The sequence below is a fragment of the Gopherus flavomarginatus genome, chromosome 2, assembly GCF_025201925.1.
Source record: "Gopherus flavomarginatus isolate rGopFla2 chromosome 2, rGopFla2.mat.asm, whole genome shotgun sequence".
In the NCBI taxonomy this organism is placed as follows: Eukaryota; Metazoa; Chordata; order Testudines; family Testudinidae; genus Gopherus; species Gopherus flavomarginatus.
Genome location: NC_066618.1, coordinates 209,190,225 through 209,210,597, shown reverse-complemented (window position 1 = coordinate 209,210,597; position 20,373 = coordinate 209,190,225). Strand labels below are relative to the sequence as shown.

General features: G+C 42.3%; 1 protein-coding gene across 5 annotated transcripts in view; it reads right to left on the bottom strand.

The window, feature by feature from the left end:
• PPP4R1 (protein phosphatase 4 regulatory subunit 1) overlaps positions 1–20,373 on the bottom strand; it is a 92,644-nt gene that overhangs the window by 54,624 nt on the left and 17,647 nt on the right. For 3 of the 5 annotated variants that reach the window (XM_050942141.1, XM_050942142.1, XM_050942144.1), the window contains 2 exons: positions 8,806–8,941; positions 913–1,019 (listed from right to left, as the gene is read on the bottom strand). The exons of 1 other annotated variant lie outside the window; for it this stretch is intronic. In XM_050942141.1, the coding sequence (XP_050798098.1) occupies positions 913–1,019; positions 8,806–8,941 (243 nt within the window). The remainder of the gene's footprint in view (positions 1–912; positions 1,020–8,805; positions 8,942–20,373) is intronic. One more of the 5 variants, XM_050942143.1, reaches the window with a different exon arrangement.

Below are 20,373 nucleotides of genomic sequence, written 5' to 3'. Positions count from 1 at the left end.
AAAAGTATAAATAATGTTTGTGCCTCCTGTGATGTCAGGCCTCTCTTGCTGCTGAAGTAATCCTCCTCTCTTGTTACTTCAACCGCAGCATCACCTCTCCAGATGTGAGTATCTCCATAACTTCCTGTTTCTTACCACATCAAATTGAATCTACACATCCTCACTTAGAAAGCCCTACATATGTAATTTTACTGCATCTACTTCCCTGCTCTTCTCCTTATTCAATCCCATCCCCTACTCTCTTCCCAGTCCTCTTGCCTCACTATTCCATTTTCTTGCTTCTATTCTTGACTTCACATCTCAAACATCCAAAAGTTTCAATATGTTCCATCAGAAAAGCCCTCTCCCCGCCTTCAAATTGCTCCTAAAACCCCTACTATTACAAGAAAAAAATCCTTCCGTCCACCTCATCAACAATTCTCATGTCCTCCTTTACTCAGCAGTTTGTAATATCATGTGACTGATTTGACCAACATAGGGCCTGAACCTGCAAGTTCTCTGCATGTGAAACTCCTACTGAAGCCTATGGAAGTTTTGCACAGAAGGCTTACAGGATTAGGCTCCCTTCAATTGTCAACTCTTTAGGGCAGAGAATGTATCTTCATCTACAAATTGCGAGATACCACATTTATTTGGGATACTTGATTACATAACATAAACTTTTGTTGAGATCTACTAATGAAAAGCACTATAGATGAGTTACGTATTATTAGCTGTTTTGGTAAAGCACTATTGAGAAAAGCAGCAGCGGGGGGGAAGAAAGTCTCCGAGAAAAAATAAATAAAACAGAAAATACATATGGAATTCTTAAGGTTCATTTTAAATATGAAAGGGGAGGGAAAACACACTGACCTAATGTTAAAAGCTTTGATCTTTCTCCATTAGCCCATTATGATCTTTCATACTACATACCTGAATCATCAGCTAATCTGCTGATTCTCTCCAGCACAGCAATACAATCTCTCTCATCATCGCTGACTTCCTTCAAAGTGTCCAGCAAACTTCGAGCCACCATTTGCCTAGTTCATGAGAGAATAAATATCATACAATTTTTGGAAGCAGTAAAGTAACGTTTTCGATTACTCAATATTTCTCGGTGTGGACAAGTTTTCTAACCAGACCATAAAAATGGATCTAAATAATTTTACCTTAATAACTTTAGTTAAAAAAACCTTTAAAATACTCCAAGGATTTTTAGAGCTATACTAAATATCAGAACTATTAACATTAAATGTAAAAAGTTGAATTAATGTTAACAGTCTCTCTTCAATTTACAAGGACAAAGGACATCAGACGTGACGTCAACAACCTGGGATTATTCCCATCTTCCAGGGGGCGTGGGGGTTGAGAGAGTCAGATTTTCATACTCAACTCTGAATTCCCCTACTTGGCTGAGGCAAGGTGAGGCGAGACCCTTGCTTTTAAACAGTTTTTGATACAACTACGAGTTATTTCCACTAATGAAAGTATGAGCACTCAGTAAAGACTAACTATAGCCAAATTAAAGATAACCTACCAAAGCTGCATTTTGTGCAAAGCCTACACAAAGTCATGTACATGCATCATGAAAATAAAAACATGTACAGCTCTGTTTATGTTTGAGTAACAGATATGCAGCATTCATGTAAATCAGAACCACCTCACCCGCTACTTGTAACTCATGAAATTTTTATAATGAAACCAAAACATCTTGATATTGACACTACAGACTAGTCTAGAAATTTAAAGGACAAGATCCAAGTTTTAACCAAAATTGTAATTTGTTAGTGACATGGATGGCTCTAAACGGGATGTGTTCAGACAACATGGTTAATGACTGGTTAGTAATCATAGCCACTATCAGCTTTCCTTCTTGTAAGCAGCCTACACTGGCATGTGATTTTCTTTCTGAAACCAGTTTTGCACTTTTTGGCAGCACAGATGGGATATACACAACTATCCCCAGTCTGGATGGTCCTCTAGCTCTCTATATAGCAAGGCAACCCAGACAAGACTGCATTGCCCCCACAGGCTGCTGGCTCTTTGTGTATGTCCTTCAAGCAACCTATCCCATTCCTGATGCAGTAAGGGATAACCGCCTAGATATTCCCAGAATGGACTGGTACAATCACAGTGACGTAGGCGTGGACAGAAAAAAGTTTGTTGACAAATGGGAGGGCGATGGAAAAATTCATCTGTGTGGACAAAACAACCACATAATTAAAACTATCACAGACTGGTTACTAATAAATGGCTGTATCTCTCACATACACAGGGCCTTAGGAACTTTGCAATTAATTTAACTGGAGCCAGGAAAATACAGACAATTTCCATGAACGTCAAAAGCCTCAACATCAAAACTTACTAGAATTAAAATGGGTAAACTTTTCCACAATATCAAAAGTAATCCATCCACATTACATACTAACCATCTGCAAAACTGTTCTAAATGAAAAAAAAATTTTAAGAAATTCCTTTCTTGTATATTTTCTTTAAAAATACAACAAACTGTAGAGACTCTTCACTTTTTCCAACTCTGCTCTTGAAATGAGATCACCCGTGCCAAGTTTCAATCTGGAAAAAGTACTACACATGTCTAAATAGAGAAACAGCTAATAAAAACACGCTCATTGACTATAATGTAACAAGAAAATTCCAGTTTGATCAGGATTCATGCTTTGCCCAAATTTTTTATCATCAAATGACCAGAAGTATCTATGTAGTGCTCATAAGTTTACCCTGAAAACTCAGCTTGTATGCAAGAAACTCTATGAGGGATGTAAATGACCTCCCTTCCTTCAACTAGCAGGCAAGTAACAGGTTTCACCTGCCATCTCCCAGCCCTACTACTTCCATTCTGCATTCTTTCTCCAAGGTTTCATTGACCACTGGAACCTTAGACAGAGAATCATAGGGAAAGAATGATTCCTTACCCTACAGTGCATGGTTCTTCAAGATATTGTTCTCAATGTGGATCTTACTGTAGAATGGGTATGCGCCTCATGCACAAAAGATGGATATCTTCTAAATAGCTGGGTCCTTTGATGCCATTTATGCACCCTATGCCTCCCTGTGGTCCCACAAAAGGGCATAAAGAGCAGGACAGCCAAGACTCTCCCTCAAATCCCTCACAATTCAAAACCCATAGTTGCTTAGGACTCCCTAAAGTGGGTATTGAGGATAGGTCACAACAGCCACATTGATTCCATTCCATTCCCAAGATGTTATCAGTCACTGTAGGTAAGTAACTGTTCTTTCTTCTTCAATTATGTGTAACTGGTGACTGGAAAGCAGTGGCCTCACTGGATGGTGGGAACGAGGAATTTCAGCTATACTACTCAAATAACGATTGAAGCGCTGCTCTCCCAAACTCGGCATCTGACCTTGTTGCTAAGTCAAGGATGTAATGTTTGACAAAGGTCAGTGAGTTGCCCATTGTTGCTACCTTTTAGATCTCAGCATATTCCTGAAGCAGGCAGAAGACAATGCCTGTGCCATGGTGGAGTGAGCTTTGACATTTAGAGGAGAGGGTGGCCAGACATCTGATAAAACAGATGGAAATACAGTGCATGATCCACATATTCTCTGTGATGAGATGGCCTGGCCTTTCAAAGGGATGACTGTAACCAGAAAGAGGCAAGGGGACAGGCTTAAAAGGCTTGGCCCTGTCAATGTAATAGAGTATGACTCTGGAAATGTTCACAGCACTTAGCTTCTTTTATCCTCTGTCAAGTCAGATTATGGGAAGAAAATATGCAGATTGAATGAATAGTTTAGGTGGAATTTTGAGACCAACTGAGGGATGAATCTGGGATGCAGATACAGCACAACTTTGTCCCTGTGAAAGAACATACAAGCAGGTCCAACCATGAGAACTTAGAGCTCACTGATCCTCCTTGCCCAGATGATGGCAACAAGAAAAACCATCTTAAGGGTAAGGTGGCACAATGAACAGTGTGCAAGCTGTTAAAAAGGAGGTGCTTTAGGAGGAGGACATGGAGGACTCATATCAAAGTTGGATCTCTAACCAGTGGTTAAGCATGCAGAAGACTTTTGAGAAACTTGGATACACTTGGGGGTACAATGGAGCATGGCTGAACCACAGAGTGATGTGCTGATATTCTTGTGAGGTGAACCATGAGAGAAGGTCAGCATGCTTTAAGTGCGGCATGTAGTTGAGGATCTTAGGTATCGGGGCTGCTACCGGGTCTAGATTGCATTGGGCTGCCCATATGAAGAACTTCATCCATTTCAAAGCGCACCTCTTTCCTGTATATGGCTTTCTGCTCTGTATGAGTATTTCAGGAATTGCTGGAAGCAGTCTTTGTTAGTAGTGCTCCATCAGCCAATATTCAAGTCATCAGGTGCAATGACAGCAGGTCTGGGTGCAGAAGCTGACCACAATTCTGTGACATTATGTCTGGGCAGCCTGGGAGCTGGATGGAGTGCCAAATGGACACCAGCAATAGCTCCAAAAGTCAAAATTGCTTCAGCCATTAAAGAATTCCAAGGATCAAAGTGGCTTTGCTCCTTCTGACTTTGGTTATCAACCTGGGGATCGGGGAAAAATTGGTGGAAATGCATTCAGGACTTGATCTATTGTTGCAAGAAGCAGTCTGGCAACAAAATGGGGCATTTTATTCCTCTGGAGCAAAAAGTTTGGGTATTTGGCACTGTTCCAGGTGGCAAAAAGATCAGCTGTAGAAATCCTAAATTAACCAAATATCAGCTCTGATGGATTTCCACAGCAACCACCCATTGTTGGCTACTGCAGGTCTGCTCAAGAAGTCTGTTATGTTGTTGCTGATTTCTGGAAGAGAACGAGCCAATGGAGTTATCCCATTTGGGCAGCATATCACAGCTTGATGGCTTCCTATCAGAGGGGTAATGAACCAGCTCCTCCCTACCTAGTTATATAGTATATTGACCATCAAGATCTGTACCATGGAGTTCCATAGGAGGATAGAAAATGCCATACAAGCCAGTCTATGGGCATGAGCTTAGGGATGTTTACGTTTCAAGTCATCTTGAGACCAGATTCCCTAGACCTATAAATAGTTTAGATGGGCTCCCTATCCTGTTCCCGATGTGTCTATAATGAGTATCATTGTCAGAGGGGACAGAGTATTGAACATTCTTTGGTCTGTTCTTGGGACTTAACCACCAACTGTGCTCTCTCAAAACTTGGAGTGAGACTGTGATCCTCTTGCTCACGTGGTGTTTGGACAAGGAGTACTCTCCCCTCAGCCAAAGTTGTAGAGACCAAAGGTGAAGTTTGGAAAGTGGTGTCATTTATGTACCCACCAACAAGTGGCCAAGTAGACCTCAGCAAGTCTACAATGTTACAACTGGACTTGACTTTAGGTTGTTTATTATTGATTAGAAAGAGTGGAACCTGTCCTCTGGAGATAAGATTTCACCAGTGGAGAGTTGATTGTAGCTCGTATGTAGCTATCATTTGTGATGGAATGACACAAGATTTAGACTCCTGCCTCTGATCAGCCAATCCTCTAGGTACAGGTAAACGTGAATATCACCTCTCCTTGAGTGTACTGCTGCTAACACCACTAAGCAGTTTGTCAAGATCTTCGATCCCATGGAGAGTTCAAATGGCAGTGCCTTGTACTGGTAATGGTTGGGACCCACTGTGCATCATAGGTACTTCCTATGGATGGCTATATGGAAGTATATGTCCTGTAAGTCGAGCCGCTAATCAGTTTTGAGCTTGAACAGATAGAATGAGGGAGGCTAGTTTTACCATCCTGAACCTGAGGTAATGTATGTATTTGTGGCATCTCCACAGATCTACCATAGAATAATAGAGCCATTTTCTTCAGAACAAAGAGGAAATACAGAAAAAGAAGCCTCTTCCCCTGTATTTGGGTAGCACCTCCTTTGGCTCCTACACAAAGCAATTAAACCATTTCTGCCTGCAGTAGGTTCTTGTGAGAGAAGTCCCTGAAGAGGAAGAGGGAAATGGGGTGGAGGTGGGCTAAAGAATGAAACCCGATAGAAACCATCACTAACTACTATCCGGACACCCTTCTTTCTGGTGGCAGACCATAGCTGGTGCAAGAAGCAAGGTGGCTTCTGAAGGTTATGTTCACTAAAGTTGCTCTGATGTGGCTCCCAACAGTTCTGTCCAATATGCTGATGTGTCACTGGTGCAGTATGTGTCACTAAGAAGTAGACTGGCATTTCCTGATGTATCTGGGCTTTTTCCCGGGTGGATAACTGTGCTCTCTGATGCAAGAGCCTGTCCTATTCTGTCTCATCTGAGGTGTGTAACAGTATGTTTTTTGATAAAGAGACAGTGCATAGATTCCAAAGGAATGTATGGTAGCCTTCAAATCCTTCAAAGAATGCAGATCATTGTCTGTGTGATTGCTGAGCAACTCCATCCCTTCTTAGGATAGGTTCTCTACAATGGCTTGCACCTCCTTTGGAATTCTGATGCCTGAAGACAAGGTCCTTCTTATAGTGACTACAAGAGCTTCCCAGATGAACACGGCTATTCACAAGACTTTTATCTTGTGCACACAAGGCAAGTACGCACCTACTTCACAGTTATATACTCAAAGAACCATAGATAACTTTACTCGGGCACGCCAAACTCCTCTTAACTGCTTGCTGATTTGGAACCAGCATCAAGACTTCTCCACAGAGCACAGGTGATGCAGAGACTTCCTCTATGCACAACCATTTTATCCCTTTCTTCCCCTAATTTCTATCACAGGGTCTAAGTGGTGCAAGACTCTTTTACCAGAGCTTTTCATAAGAAATGAATTTCACCCTACAAGTACATATTTAGAAAAAATAAAGGAAGGTTAGAAAAAAGTTGCCATTTGCTTTCTGCAGACATTCTAAATCATGATTTGGAAGATTTTTCAAGTTTACAAAAAAAAACAGGACTTGAAACCAGTCATTTTACTACTAGTAATTAGAATATTTGTCAAACAAGCAAACATAAAAGAGTTTTTGCATTAATTCCCAATTTTACACTGAACTTCAATGTACCACTATGAATGAAAAGATTAATATCCAAACACACACACACACCCAAACACCCCACCCCCTGGACTTGGCAAATATCAGACGTGATTATAAAGCAGATTAAGATCCCTAACACTGGCTTGAGAACAATGGTAAATCTAAAACTCCAACTTCTGTTGACATCATTTCAAAGTACCTTCCTAATCTAAATTCTTGAGTCTGTTTTGAAGATAAAGTATACTTTAGCAGTCTTTCCTCAGAAATGGAATAATTTTCATTTGAAATGTATACGTTACAACATTAAGTACACTTATAAGAAAACATACGTATTAACCCATAATGGGGTCATGGGGAAAAGAGAGAAAACTGATCATGCACGTGTAGGGAAAAGGGTAGTTTGAAGGGAAAAAAGAAAGAAAAGATTTTATTTTATTTTATTAAGTGGAGTTGAAAACCTCTTGAGAATGCATGTGGGGGAAATTATTCCTGTTAAGTTTGAACCTCATTGGCTTGACATTTACAAAAGTTTTATTTTCCTCACTAACTGCTTTTTATTACATATCACAATAAAATACCATAGGCCTTAGGAAGTTTATTTAGAAACTACTACTTTGGTGATCTGCTGATTCAGCTCTCAATTGCAAAACTGTGAGGAAACGTTGTGTGTCAGGGATTTCTCCACAGAAGTAAACCCAAATTAGCACCACGACCTATTAAATGCAAGATACTTGAAGAGGAAGAAAATTTTTTCATGGCTATAACAAGCTAAACCTTAATAAAGTAGAACATTTAAAAACTTTAGTTCAGTCTGGTAAATTGGGGGCATGTCGCTTTTAGGGACTATTCACATGCTTAATATTAAGCACATGTAAATCTTTAAAGGACAGGGGCCCTAAATACCAAAATTAACAGGCTAATCTGCAATGTGACTGAAAAGTATATGGAAAGCAAGCCTAAAAATTAAAAACTGCACATAAACACATTATTAAAGGTAGTTTAGGTCCAAAATACAAGCTTTATTAAAATAAAACACCAAAAAAACTTTTACAGTAACTTATATTAATATCAAAATGTTCATGATCTTTTAAAATTCCAACAAAAAGAGGTCTTGGTTTGGATTCGAACATTCCCTTGCAGCATGTGAAACCCAAACACTATAGCATACATAATACTATTGCACAAAAACCAGAACATGAAATAACTAGTTCACTTGCATTATTATAAAACACACAGTGGGAAAAATAAACCAAGCACACAAAAGGTGAAAAAGTAAAATAGATTTTTAAAATGTTTTCAGTTTTAATATCCTAAAGAAGTTTTAATACTCAAACTGTGGTATATGGACTACCAGTGGCCCACAGGATACTTGATAGTCTGCTCAAAGCTGGCAGGTCACAAGATGCTAGTGTCCCTTGTTTGCAGCTGCTACATTTAATTAAATAAACAATAATTTTCCTAGTATAACTTTTCCACAATTATGATAGCCCTGTGGCAACTACTGCCATGTGATTGTTAATAGGAGGGAAAGTATCCATAGGAACCTATTAGGATATGATCCACTTTATGAAAAACTCTGAGGATCTCTGAGAATTAAAGGTACTTAACCGTTAAGAAACGTTTTGTTTTTGTTGTTTTTTTGGGAGGAGGGAGGGTGAAGGGATTTGTATGTGGAGGGGTGGATTAACATGAATTTTAACCTGGCAATGTATTTTTAAAAGAAATTTTTAGAATATTTACAAGTCCACAGATGACCTCTAATCAGATATCTAAATCAGATTAGTACACAATATGCACCTTGTTCTTTAAACAGAACAGAACATTTAAAAAGCATACCTGTTAAATATGTTCTCACTTGCAGCGTACTTGTCCAGTCTTCCCAAAGGCGTCAACATTTCATCTTGTGAGACAAAGTCCAGGGCTGAAGGTATAATAATCACATCAGACTCTGAGCTGTAGTCATCCACACCAACTATCAGAGACATCAGAAATATTCCTTATAATCACAATACTTTAACACTACAATGATGACCTTTGTTGGTCTGAGGACAAGCAAGTCTAGGCAGGAATCTCTGTCTCAGATAAATATATATTGAACTACATTTTAAAAATACCCTCATTTTCCTTTACAGTCATTTTCCTTTTATGAAGCCCTCTTTATATAGGTCAATGTTTAATCTCAAAACCTGTTTGCTTCAACTTGCATGCCATTTGCTCCAACTTCCCAAGTCTGAAATGTCACAAAATGTTTAAAGCTGCAGTAGTTACACAATATTTCCATTTGCATACATCAAATGACTGTTGACTAATCCTGACTCGTCAGTCAACTCAACTTTTTAAAAAACATCTAGATTAAATATTTCAGTAAAATAAAAATCTATAACTATTGACAGGTGTAGTTTTTGCAGACAATGTACATCTGGACTAAGGAACAATTAAAGATGAATATTAATGCAATTTAAAATGTCTACTAAGCACAAAACAGATGCACACAAATGGAAGTTGAGTACAAAAATGAACTTCAAATATTTGCTGTAACATTATAGTCCAATATCAAATGTAGAAAATATTTCCAAATGCATCTACTTCTACATAGAAAATATACATCTAAAATATTAACTGCACATACACACATTTTAATCTGAAAAGTAGCTTTACGCAGGCACATACTTGCATCCACATGCAGCCTCAGTAAAGTTACTAGGGCTGTGTATGGGAATTGTGCATGGAGCAGTGTGAAGGATGGGGGCTTAAGCTAAGTCTCTGAATGCGTATAACTCCTCCAAGTTAACTGAAGATTCAGTATAACAGGCCAAGGACTTACTCATGTGAGTCCCAAAGGAGCACAAATGAGACTACTCTTATACCTAAAAACTGCAGGAACCCCAGGTCAAAGTTATTACCACTAGGTCTGACACCACTGCACTGTATAACTACTTCCTAATCTGTCTGGCTATTTAAGTTCTGCCATATACTATTTTCAAGGCTATAGACTTGGTATATCAGCCGAGGACTATATATTTTAAAAGCAAAATCAGAAAAACAAACACACTCCTCTACTCACCTTTTATAAAAATCATACTATAGGGATGTCTACACTGCAATTCCAAACCTGCAGCTGGCCAGTGACAGCTTACTTGGGCTCATGGGCTCAGGCTAAGGGGCTGTTTAATTACAGTGTAGACATTCGGACTTGGGATAGATCCTGCACTCTAGGACCTTGCGAGGTGGGAGCATCCCAAAGCTTAGGCTGCAACCCAAGCCTGAATGTCTACACCAGGGGTCGGCAACCTCTGGCACGCCACCAGAGTAAGCACCTGGGCAGGTCGGGCCAATTTGTTTACCAACCATGTCCACAGGTTTGGCTGATCGCAGCTCCCACTGGCTGTGGTTCGCCGCTCCAGGCCAATGGGGGTGGTGGGAAGCGGTGCGGGCAGAGGCATGTGCTGACCGCAGCTTCCTGCCACCCCCACTAGCCTGGAGCAGTGAACCGCGGCCAGTGGGAGCTACAATCGGCCGAACCTGCAGACGCGGCAGGTAAACAAACTGGCCTGGCCCACGAGGCTGCTTCCCTGGCAAGCCGTGTGCCAGAGGCTGCCAATCCGTGGTCTACACCGCAACTGAACAGCCCCTTAGCCTGAGGCCCACAAGCTCACGTCAGCTGGCACCAGTCAGTTGCAGGTGTTTAATTGCAGTGCAGACATACCCTAAGAGTTCTGAAAGTTAGCATTTCAGACATATAATTTCTTTTCAATATTCCAAATGCATGCATCCATGATTTTCTGAATTGAATCCTTACACATTTTAGTTTTCAAAATGTATCTTCCTTAAATAACACACTATTGTATATTATATTATCTTAGGGGAGTGATATTTTAGGACCTATTTATATTAACAGTGTTTCTTTATATGTAAAGTCATGTACTCATTCCCTACCTGGGCAATAAACTGCCATTCTGTAATTGCTATAGAAGGAGATGACTAGAAAATATACATGAAAGTTAATGGATGGATGAGCAGCAAATATCCCAAAAGAGAAGCAAAGTGGCCAAATTCTACAGTACCTGGGAGTCAAATGTATGGGTTTCTTAAGGGAAAATCAGGGAGAAAGGAAGAGAATAAGATTTGGATAGGGAGGCAGCTGGGAACCAGCTTAGTAGGGGAGATCTAGTGCAGTAGCAGCTGGGAAGCGTGGAGAATAAGGTGGTGATGAAGTTACAGTTGGAGGGTAAGAGAAGACAGATACTTTGCAAACATGAAGTCAGACTGGGTGGAGTGATACTGAACTACTCATGAGAGGGGCTCAGGAAAGATCAGTTGTGTAATCAAATGATTGTAGCCAAAGATAAAACACTTAGCAACCTGTTGTTTACACAACTAAACAGGCACTTGGGGAGGGTAGAGGTGGTTGAGATTTAGTGTATGTATTCACTACCAACGAGCTCTCCTACGCTGTAAAAAAAACCCACTCCCATGATGGGAGGCTTCCGGCGCTGGGGCAGTCTACACTGCCACTTTACAGCACCGAAACTTGCATTGCTCAGAGGGGTGTTTTTTCACACCCCTGAGCGAGAAAGTTTCAGCGCTGTAAAGTGGCAGTGTAGACAAGGCCACAGGGTTTCTTTTGGGAATAGGTCTTGGTCTTCACTGGGAGATAGGAGAGGAAGAGAAAGTGTATGTGTGCATGACTTAACCTGAGATAACCTTCAACTTGGCCTGCTAACTCAGATAATAACTGCAAACTGCTTTGTCTTTGTCATGATTTTCCTCATGTTAGTTAATTCAAGTTAAGAATACACCTTTTTTTCCAGAGTGAAGACAAGGCCTATGAGATTTTGTTTTCTAAGGACTGCCCAACACAGTCTATATTCCAATTTAATTATGTTGGTTTAGATCTAGACACCCAGGAAATAAGACATATCAGAATAAGCCTCTTTATACCATAATAAATATGTCCACATTACCGGTTGCATCAATTCAACTATATTTATCTCTAAATTAATATAGCTAAATCAGTAAAAAAATATGTAAGTAGACAAGCTCTTACTGACTTTTTAAGTTGGAAGGTGTTTGCTGCTCTTTTCATGCTATTCATTATATTTTTAACAGCTGCTTGGATGCCTAGATCCTGGGATACAGGTATTTTGTCTAAACTGAAATAAAAAAAAAACTACTAGAATGCTCCATTAACGTGGCAAGTCATAGCTGAAGGGATTAAGTGTGAATTCTTGTGAATCTGATTAGTCAGTGCCTTTGTATGTTGCATTTCATACATATAAACCATTATAAATGCCAAGAATTATGGAGGCATGGAGTGGTAAAATTAAGACTGTGTGAAATTTTCCCTTTGACAGATTTTAAACCTTTTCTGTAGCTCAGTGTATTTGCTCATTCCGTAAAAATTAAAAATGGGATGCAGTCTTTGAAGTTACCTTGGATTTTTTAAAGGTACAAAAGAGCACTGACAAGTGATCCTGGGACAAGTAACAGCCCATAGAAAGACTCTGTGACAAGGCAATTTTCTGAAATATCCTTGAAAAACCTTAGTGAACTAAGCTTAGCAATCTTCAGAATCCACTGTATTAAATTCAAAGGTTATATACACCTCTACCCAGATATAATGCGACCCAACAGAACATGAATTCAGATATAACGCGGTAAAGCAGCGCTCCGGGGACGTGGGGCTGCACACACTGGTGGATCAAAGCAAGTTTGATATAACGTGGTTTCCCTTATAATGCGGTAAGATTTTTTGGCTCCTGAGGACAGCATTATATCAGGGTAGAGGTGTATTATTGTCTGTCTTAATAATCAAAGGATTATATTGAACAATGTCACAGACAAGAATGGTCTTTTGGGACAGTATGTGTGAAGTGGGTTTCCTGGGAAATATGTAAGGGGAGGAGAATGCATATTCCCCACCTCCAGTTATGCAAAAACCCAGCCTTTCATAGTGATGCCCTGAGGAGTCAGCCTTAGTCTGCTGATCACCTGCTACATGAGACCAGTATCAAAGGCCCAAGCTGTATATATAAAGAAAAGACTGAACTATTCATGGTTGTGCTAGTTCTGAGCTAAGGCTGTTTTGAACTTGTAATCACAGAAAACAGCTTAGTAGGGTCTGAAGGACTGACTCTTATCAGACTCCTGGTAAGCTTATTAGAATGCATGTAAGTAAGTTTTCTCTGTAATGCTTTCACCTTAAGAATAAATGTCCTTCCTTCTAAAGAGTAATGTGGTAACTTGGGATTGCTGGCAATTAGTTATCACAGCCTTTGAAAAGAAATCAGAAAGTAGAGGCTGGCTGCTTGAGGCAGTCTGGCTTGCTAGGGATATCACAGTGTAGGTTGGGAACTGTGCAATCTGCAAAAAACCCAGGTCAGGAGGGAGGGAAACAAGTGCCTCTGCCCAAAATAGCTGATGGCTGAGGAGCCAGGAGTCTAGAGTGGGTACCTTTTGTTGATCATGGAGGGGGAATATAGGTGCAGTTACCCTGAACTTTTCTGAAGTGTAAGTCTCCATGTTCCCTAGTTTTGGAACCGTACAGATGAATTCCCAGACTAATCTTTGTAATTCCCAAACTGCCCCAAACACATGCTGGTCTCCTCTATTCTACAGTGTAGAAGACATTTCTATATACAATATTTTTTATTTTTTGTTTTGGTTTTTAATTTGCCTAATTTGCCACAGACACTGGGAACTTTGTCAAGAGAGCTTGGTTGATTTCACCAATTGCAATATCTATTTCCAGCTGTCCACAAACTAAGTCATTGGTTGCTTGGATAAGTCCCTACTCCTTTGTCCTGTTTGGAGGAAGCAAAGAGATGATCTACACACACACTGCAGTGTCTACTGAAGACACTCCATGCTGATGAGGGAGAGCTCTCCTGTTGGCATAATAGAACCACTTCTGTGAGAGGCAGTAGCTATGTCAGCAGGAGCAGCTTCCTTGGGGACACAGCGCTGCCCACATTGACGCTTATGTTGATGTAACTTACCTCGCTCCGGGGGGTGGTTTATTCACAACCCTGAGCAACGTAAGTGATGCCGACATAAGCTGTAGTGTAGACATAGCCAAAGAGGCACTTTTGGAAGGGAGTATTTGTACCTGAAGTTGTCTTAAGTATAGAGGTTTCCAGTAGAGCTGGCCAAATCACAGGATTTTCAGTTCATAGGAAATCTTCTGTTTTTTAAAACAAGGTTTCACTACAATTCAGAACAAAACCACATTTTTCTAAATTTGCCACGAACAAGGAATCGTGAAAAAAAATTCATTTTGAAAACATCAAAACCTCTGCTCCCTAGGATCCCCCTCACAACTGCTTAGTGAAATTGATATTCTTGCCAGTTTCCCCGCTACAGCAGCATTGAAAATCAATAAATGTAAATTTCACTCAGCAGCTACTAGGGGCTCTGAGGCACCAGGTGGTGCCAGCTGGTGGAGGAGTCTGGAAGACCTGGGGTCCCTGGTCTGAGGAAGTCCATATGGTGGAACTAGCCAGGAGCGGCAGACCTTGGGAGCCCATCCCAGGCTCACTCTCCTGTGGCAGCAGGGCTGGAAGTCCTGGAAGGGTAGGGCTGCCCTGAAGACACAAACCCTGGACGACTGGAGTCCCAGGCCTCAGGCAGCCCAACACATGGGGTCTCGCTGCCTCTCCAGCTCCTCTGGAGCTGAGGGGAAGGCAGCAGGGAGACAGAGTGCCCCTGGCTCTCCACCTGGCAACCATCTAGGAAAGGATTTTTGGTCAATTTCACTGGTAGAAGATGAAATTGACCAAAAGATATCATTTCAATTTTCCCAACCAAAAAAACCAAAACAAAACAAAAAACTGATTTTTTTTTGGCAAAACTAAAATTCTCTCATGGAAAAATGTGGTTTTGCAAATAGGGCATTTTTCATAAGAAAATCATTCTGAAGAAAAATGTTCAACCAGCTCTAGCTCCCAGCTCGGCTCCTAAGATACCTTTGTTAGGCAACAAGTCATTTATGGTTTCACCATCTACTAGTGTTAGCCCAATGAAGGCTTATCAGACCAGCACAACAGGCATTGTTGCAAAGGAATCCGCTAGAAGTAGTGGGTACAAATTAAGGGCTTTATGGTGGGACAACAAAAGAGGACCATGCCTGGCCACTATATGTCCACTTATTCCAGACACTCAACTCCTAGTGCCTCCCCACTCACCCATCACCCCTGCTCTCTACGTATTCCAACCTCAGTAACAACTTGGCCCTACCAGCCTGTGCTTCTGATAAAAGTCCATCTGGTTAACACTAGCCTCAAGTGTGCATGGAATCAGCTTCCCAGTGGGAGCGGGGAGGAAAGAGATGTGCACCACCACTACAAGCAGCAAAGAATCCTGTGGCACCTTATAAACCAACAGACATTTTGGAGCATGAGCTTTTGTGGATGAATACCCACTTCGTCAGATGCATGTAGTGGAAATTTCCAGGGGCAGGTATATATATGCAGGTAAACTAGAGATAATGAGGTTAGTTCAATCAGGGAGGACGAGGCCCTGTTCTAGCAGTTGAGGTGTGAAAACCAAGGGAGGAGAAACTGGTTTTGTAGTTGGCAAGCCATTCACAGTCTTTAATCCTGAGCTGATGGTGTCAAATTTGCAGATGAACTGAAGCTCAGCAGTTTCTCTTTGGAAACTGGTCCCGAAGTTATTTTGCTGCAGGACGGCCACCTTAAGGTCTGCTATAGTGTGGCCAGGGAGGTTGAAGTGTTCTCCTACAGGTTTTTGTATATTGCCATTCCTAATATCTGATTTGTGGATTGGTTCCTGAGCTAGAGTTATTATGGTGCGGTGTGCAGTTACTGGTGAGAATATGTTTCAGGTTGGCAGACTGCCTGTGGGCGAGGACTGGCCTGCCACCCAAGGCCTGTGAAAGTGTGGGATCGTTGTCCAGGATGGGTTGTAGATCCCTGATGATACGTTGGAGGGGTTTTAGCTGGGACCAATCCATGCAACAAACCTCAATGCCAACTCTGCCCACATATCTACACCAGCGACACCATCACAGGACCTAACCAGATCAGCCATACCATCACCGGTTCATTCACCTGCACGTCCACCAATGTAATATATGCCATCATATGCTAGCAATGCCCCTCTGCTATGTACATCGGCCAAACTGGACAGTCGCTACAGAAAAGGATAAATGGACACAAATCAGACATTAGGAATGGCAATATACAAAAACCTGTAGGAGAGCACTTCAACCTCCTTGGCCACACTATAGCAGACCTTAAGGTGGCCATCCTGCAGCAAAAAAACTTCAGGACCAGACTTCAAAGAGAAGTCTGAACTGAAAATCCTGTGATTTGGCCAGCTCTACTGGAAACGGACTTCACTAGAATAAGACAGGAGATCTACATTACTCACTTCACCGCTCTACAAAGGAAAAAGGACTGTAAGCTGTCTAAACTCCTGCCTGTCACATGGGGCCACAACCGTGGTACTCCTGACCCACCCAGCAATATCGTCAATCTATCCAACTACACACTCAGCCCAGAAGAAAAGTCTGTCCTATCTCGGCGACTCTCTTTCTGCCCTGCCACCCCCACCAACATGATACAGTTCTGTGGCGATCTGGAAGCCTACTTTCGCCATCTCCGACTCAAAGAATACTTCCAGGACAACAATGAACAGTGCACTGATACACAGGTGCCCTCCCACCAACAGCACAAGAAGAAGAACTCCACATGGACTCCTCCTGAGGGTCGAAATGACAGTCTGGACCTATACATTGAATGCTTCCGCCGGCGTGCACAGGAAGAAATCGTGGAAAAACAACATCGCTTGCCTCACAACCTAAGTCGTGCAGAATGCAATGCCATCCACAGCCTCAGAAACCACCCTGACACTATCATCAAAGAGGCTGATAAAGGAGGTGCCGTTGTCATCATGAACAGGTCTGACTACCAAAAGGAGGCCGCCAGACAACTCTCCAATACCAAATTCTACAGGCCACTTCCCTCAGATCCCACTGAGGAATACACTAAGAAACTACAGAATCTACTCAGGACACTCCCTACACTAACACCAGAAGAAATCAACATACCCCTAGAGCCCCGACCAGGGTTATTCTATCTACTACCCAAGATCCACAAACCTGGAAATCCTGGACGCCCCATCATCTCGGGCATTGGCACTCTCACTGAAGGACTGTCTGGATATATGGACTCTCTACTCAGACCCTATGCCACCAGCACTCCCAGCTATCTCCGTGACACCACTGATTTCCTGAGGAAACTACAATGCATTGGTCACCTCCCAGAAAACACCATCCTAGCCACCATGGATGTAGAGGCTCTCTACACAAACATCCCACACACAGATGGAATACAAGCTGTCAGGAACACTATCCCTGATGATGCCACAGCACAACTAGCTGCTGAGCTCTGTGCCTTTATACTTACACACAACTATTTCAAATTTGATGACAATATATACCTCCAGACCAGTGGCACTGCTATGAGCACCCACATGGCCCCACAATATGCCAATATCTTTATGGCCAACCTGGAACAACGCTTCCTCAGCTCTCGTCCACTCATGCCCCTTCTCTACCTACGCTACATTGATGACATCTTCATCATCTGGACCCATGGGAAGGAGACTCTGGAAAAATTCCACCACGATTTCAACAGCTTCCACCCTACCATCAACCTCAGCCTGGACCAATCTACACGGGAGGTCCACTTTCTTGACACCATGGTGCAAATAAGTGATGGTCACATTAACACCACCCTATATCGAAAACCTACCAACCGCTATGCCTACCTTCATGCCTCCAGCTTCCATCCCGGACACATCACACGATCCATTGTCTACAGCCAAGCACTGAGGTACAACCGCATCTGCTCTAACCCCTCAGACAGAGACCAACACCTACAAAATCTCCACCAAGCATTCTCAAAACTACAATACCCGCATGAGGAAATAAGGAAACAGATCAACAGAACCAGACGTGTACCCAGAAGCCTCCTACTGCAAGACAAACCCAAGAAAGAAACGAACAGGACTCCACTGGTCATCACATACAGCCCCCAGCTAAAACCCCTTCAACGCATCATCAAGGATCTACAACCCATCCTGGACAATGATCCCACACTTTCACAGGCCTTGGGTGGCAGGCCAGTCCTTGCCCACAGACAACCTGCCAACCTGAAACATATTCTCACCAGTAACTGCACACCGCACCATAATAACTCTAGCTCAGGAACCAATCCATGCAACAAACCTCGATGCCAACTCTGCCCACATATCTACACCAGCGATACCATCACAGGACCTAACCAGATCAGACACACCATCACCGGTTCATTCACCTGCACATCCACCAATGTAATCTATGCCATCATATGCCAGCAATGCCCCTCTGCTATGTACATCGGCCAAACTGGACAGTCTCTACGGAAAAGGATAAATGGACACAAATCAGACACTAGAGGTATGGCTACATTTGGAATTTCAAAGCGCTGCTGCGGCAGCGCTTTGAAGTGTGAGTGTAGTCAGAGCGGCAGCGCTGGGAGAGAGTTCTCCCAGCGCTGCATGTAAACCACATCCCTTACGGGTGTAGCATGCAGCGCTGGGAGCCGCGCTCCCAGCGCTGCTGCCCTGATTACACAGCGCTGTAAAGCGTCAGTATCTTGCAGCGCTCAGGGGGGTGTTTTTTCACACCCCAGTTGCAGCGCTGAAAAGTGTGAGTGTAGCCAAGCCCTAGGAATGGCAACATACAAAAACCTGTAGGAGAGCACTTCAACCTCCCTGGCCACACTATAGCAGACCTTAAGGTGGCCATCCTGCAGCAAAAAAACTTCAGGACCAGACTTCAAAGAGAAACTGCTGAGCTTCAGTTCATCTGCAAATTTGACACCATCAGCTCAGGATTGAACAAAGACTGTGAATGGCTTGCCAACTACAGAACCAGTTTCTCCTCTCTTGGTTTTCACACCTCAACTGCTAGAACAGGGCCTCATCCTCCCTGATTGAACTGACCTCGTTATCTCTAGCTTGCTTGCTAGCATATATATACCTGCCCCTGGAAATTTCCACTACATGCATCTGAGGAAGTGGGTATTCACCCACGAAAGCTCATGCTCCAAAACGTCTGTTAGTCTATAAGGTGCCACAGGATTCTTTGCTGCTTTTACAGATCCAGACTAACACGGCTAACCCTCTGATACCTGACCACCACTACAGTAATAGCTCCAACTTTTGGGGGCTCTGGCTCTCCACACATACTGCTAGGAAAAAAAAACAAAACATCATTCTGTTGTCCGAATGCCTTTCAAAAACTGCAGCAGCAATCATTTTTATCAATTAAAGAACAAGAGCCAAGCAATCATCCTGGCCTCCATTTTGAGAAAAATACTTTAGAAATGGTACCCCAGGATTTATGGGCATTTCACCTCTTCTCGCCATAAATTTTCCAGTCACTGCTTTTCAGTGAGCTATGCCAGAAACAACAGGGTTAGTACTCCAGGGGCACTGCAGCTCCAATGGTGTAGTACAGAACAACCATGGATACAGCAAAAATCCAAACATAGCAGCATAGCGGACACACTACACTGTTAGTACTCAAGCCAGTGCCACTCCACCAACTGAGGAACCAATGGTCCAATTATGGTCATTTATTGCTAGCATAGACGGAACAACATAACTAGTCGCCTGCTAAACCCAGGGTTGTGAGTTCAATCTTTGAGGGGGCCAATTAGGGATATGGGGCAAAAATCTGTTGGATGATTTAATTGGAGATTGCTCCTGCTTTGAGCAGGGCGTTGGACTAAATGACCTCCTGAGGTCCCTTCCAACCCTGAAAATCTATGATTCTTTAAAAAAACAAAAACAAAAAAAAACCACGCACACGCACTCTTAAGGCCAGGTCTATGCTCAAAATCTACGTTCACCCAGCCGTCACTCACAGGTGTGACAAATCCACCTAATACGCACAGTAGATAGTGCTAGGTTGATAAAAGTACTCTTCCATCTATGTGACTACTGCCTCTCAATGAGGTAAATTAAATACACCCATGGAAGAACCCCTCCCAATGCTATAATGAGTGTCTACTTTGAAGCGCTGCAGCTGTGCCACTGTAGCATTTGAAATGCAGACAAGCCCTACCTATGCTAGGGAATAGTGTTTTAGCCCAGCTCAGATGAAAAGATGCAGCAAGGTTCTTTCAGTTGATAAAGGTGGTGTGACAGCTCCTGATTAAATTTAGGAAATCAAAGCACTACTGGAAATGGCTTTCAGAAAAAGTTCACTCAAATAGTTAATGAAAACTGTTTAAATACTGACTCACTAGACAAACAACTTAATGCCTTTACAGAAAGCATGTTTGAACCATGATGGAAACTTGGGTGAAACATGGCTAAAGGTGACCTTGAAAA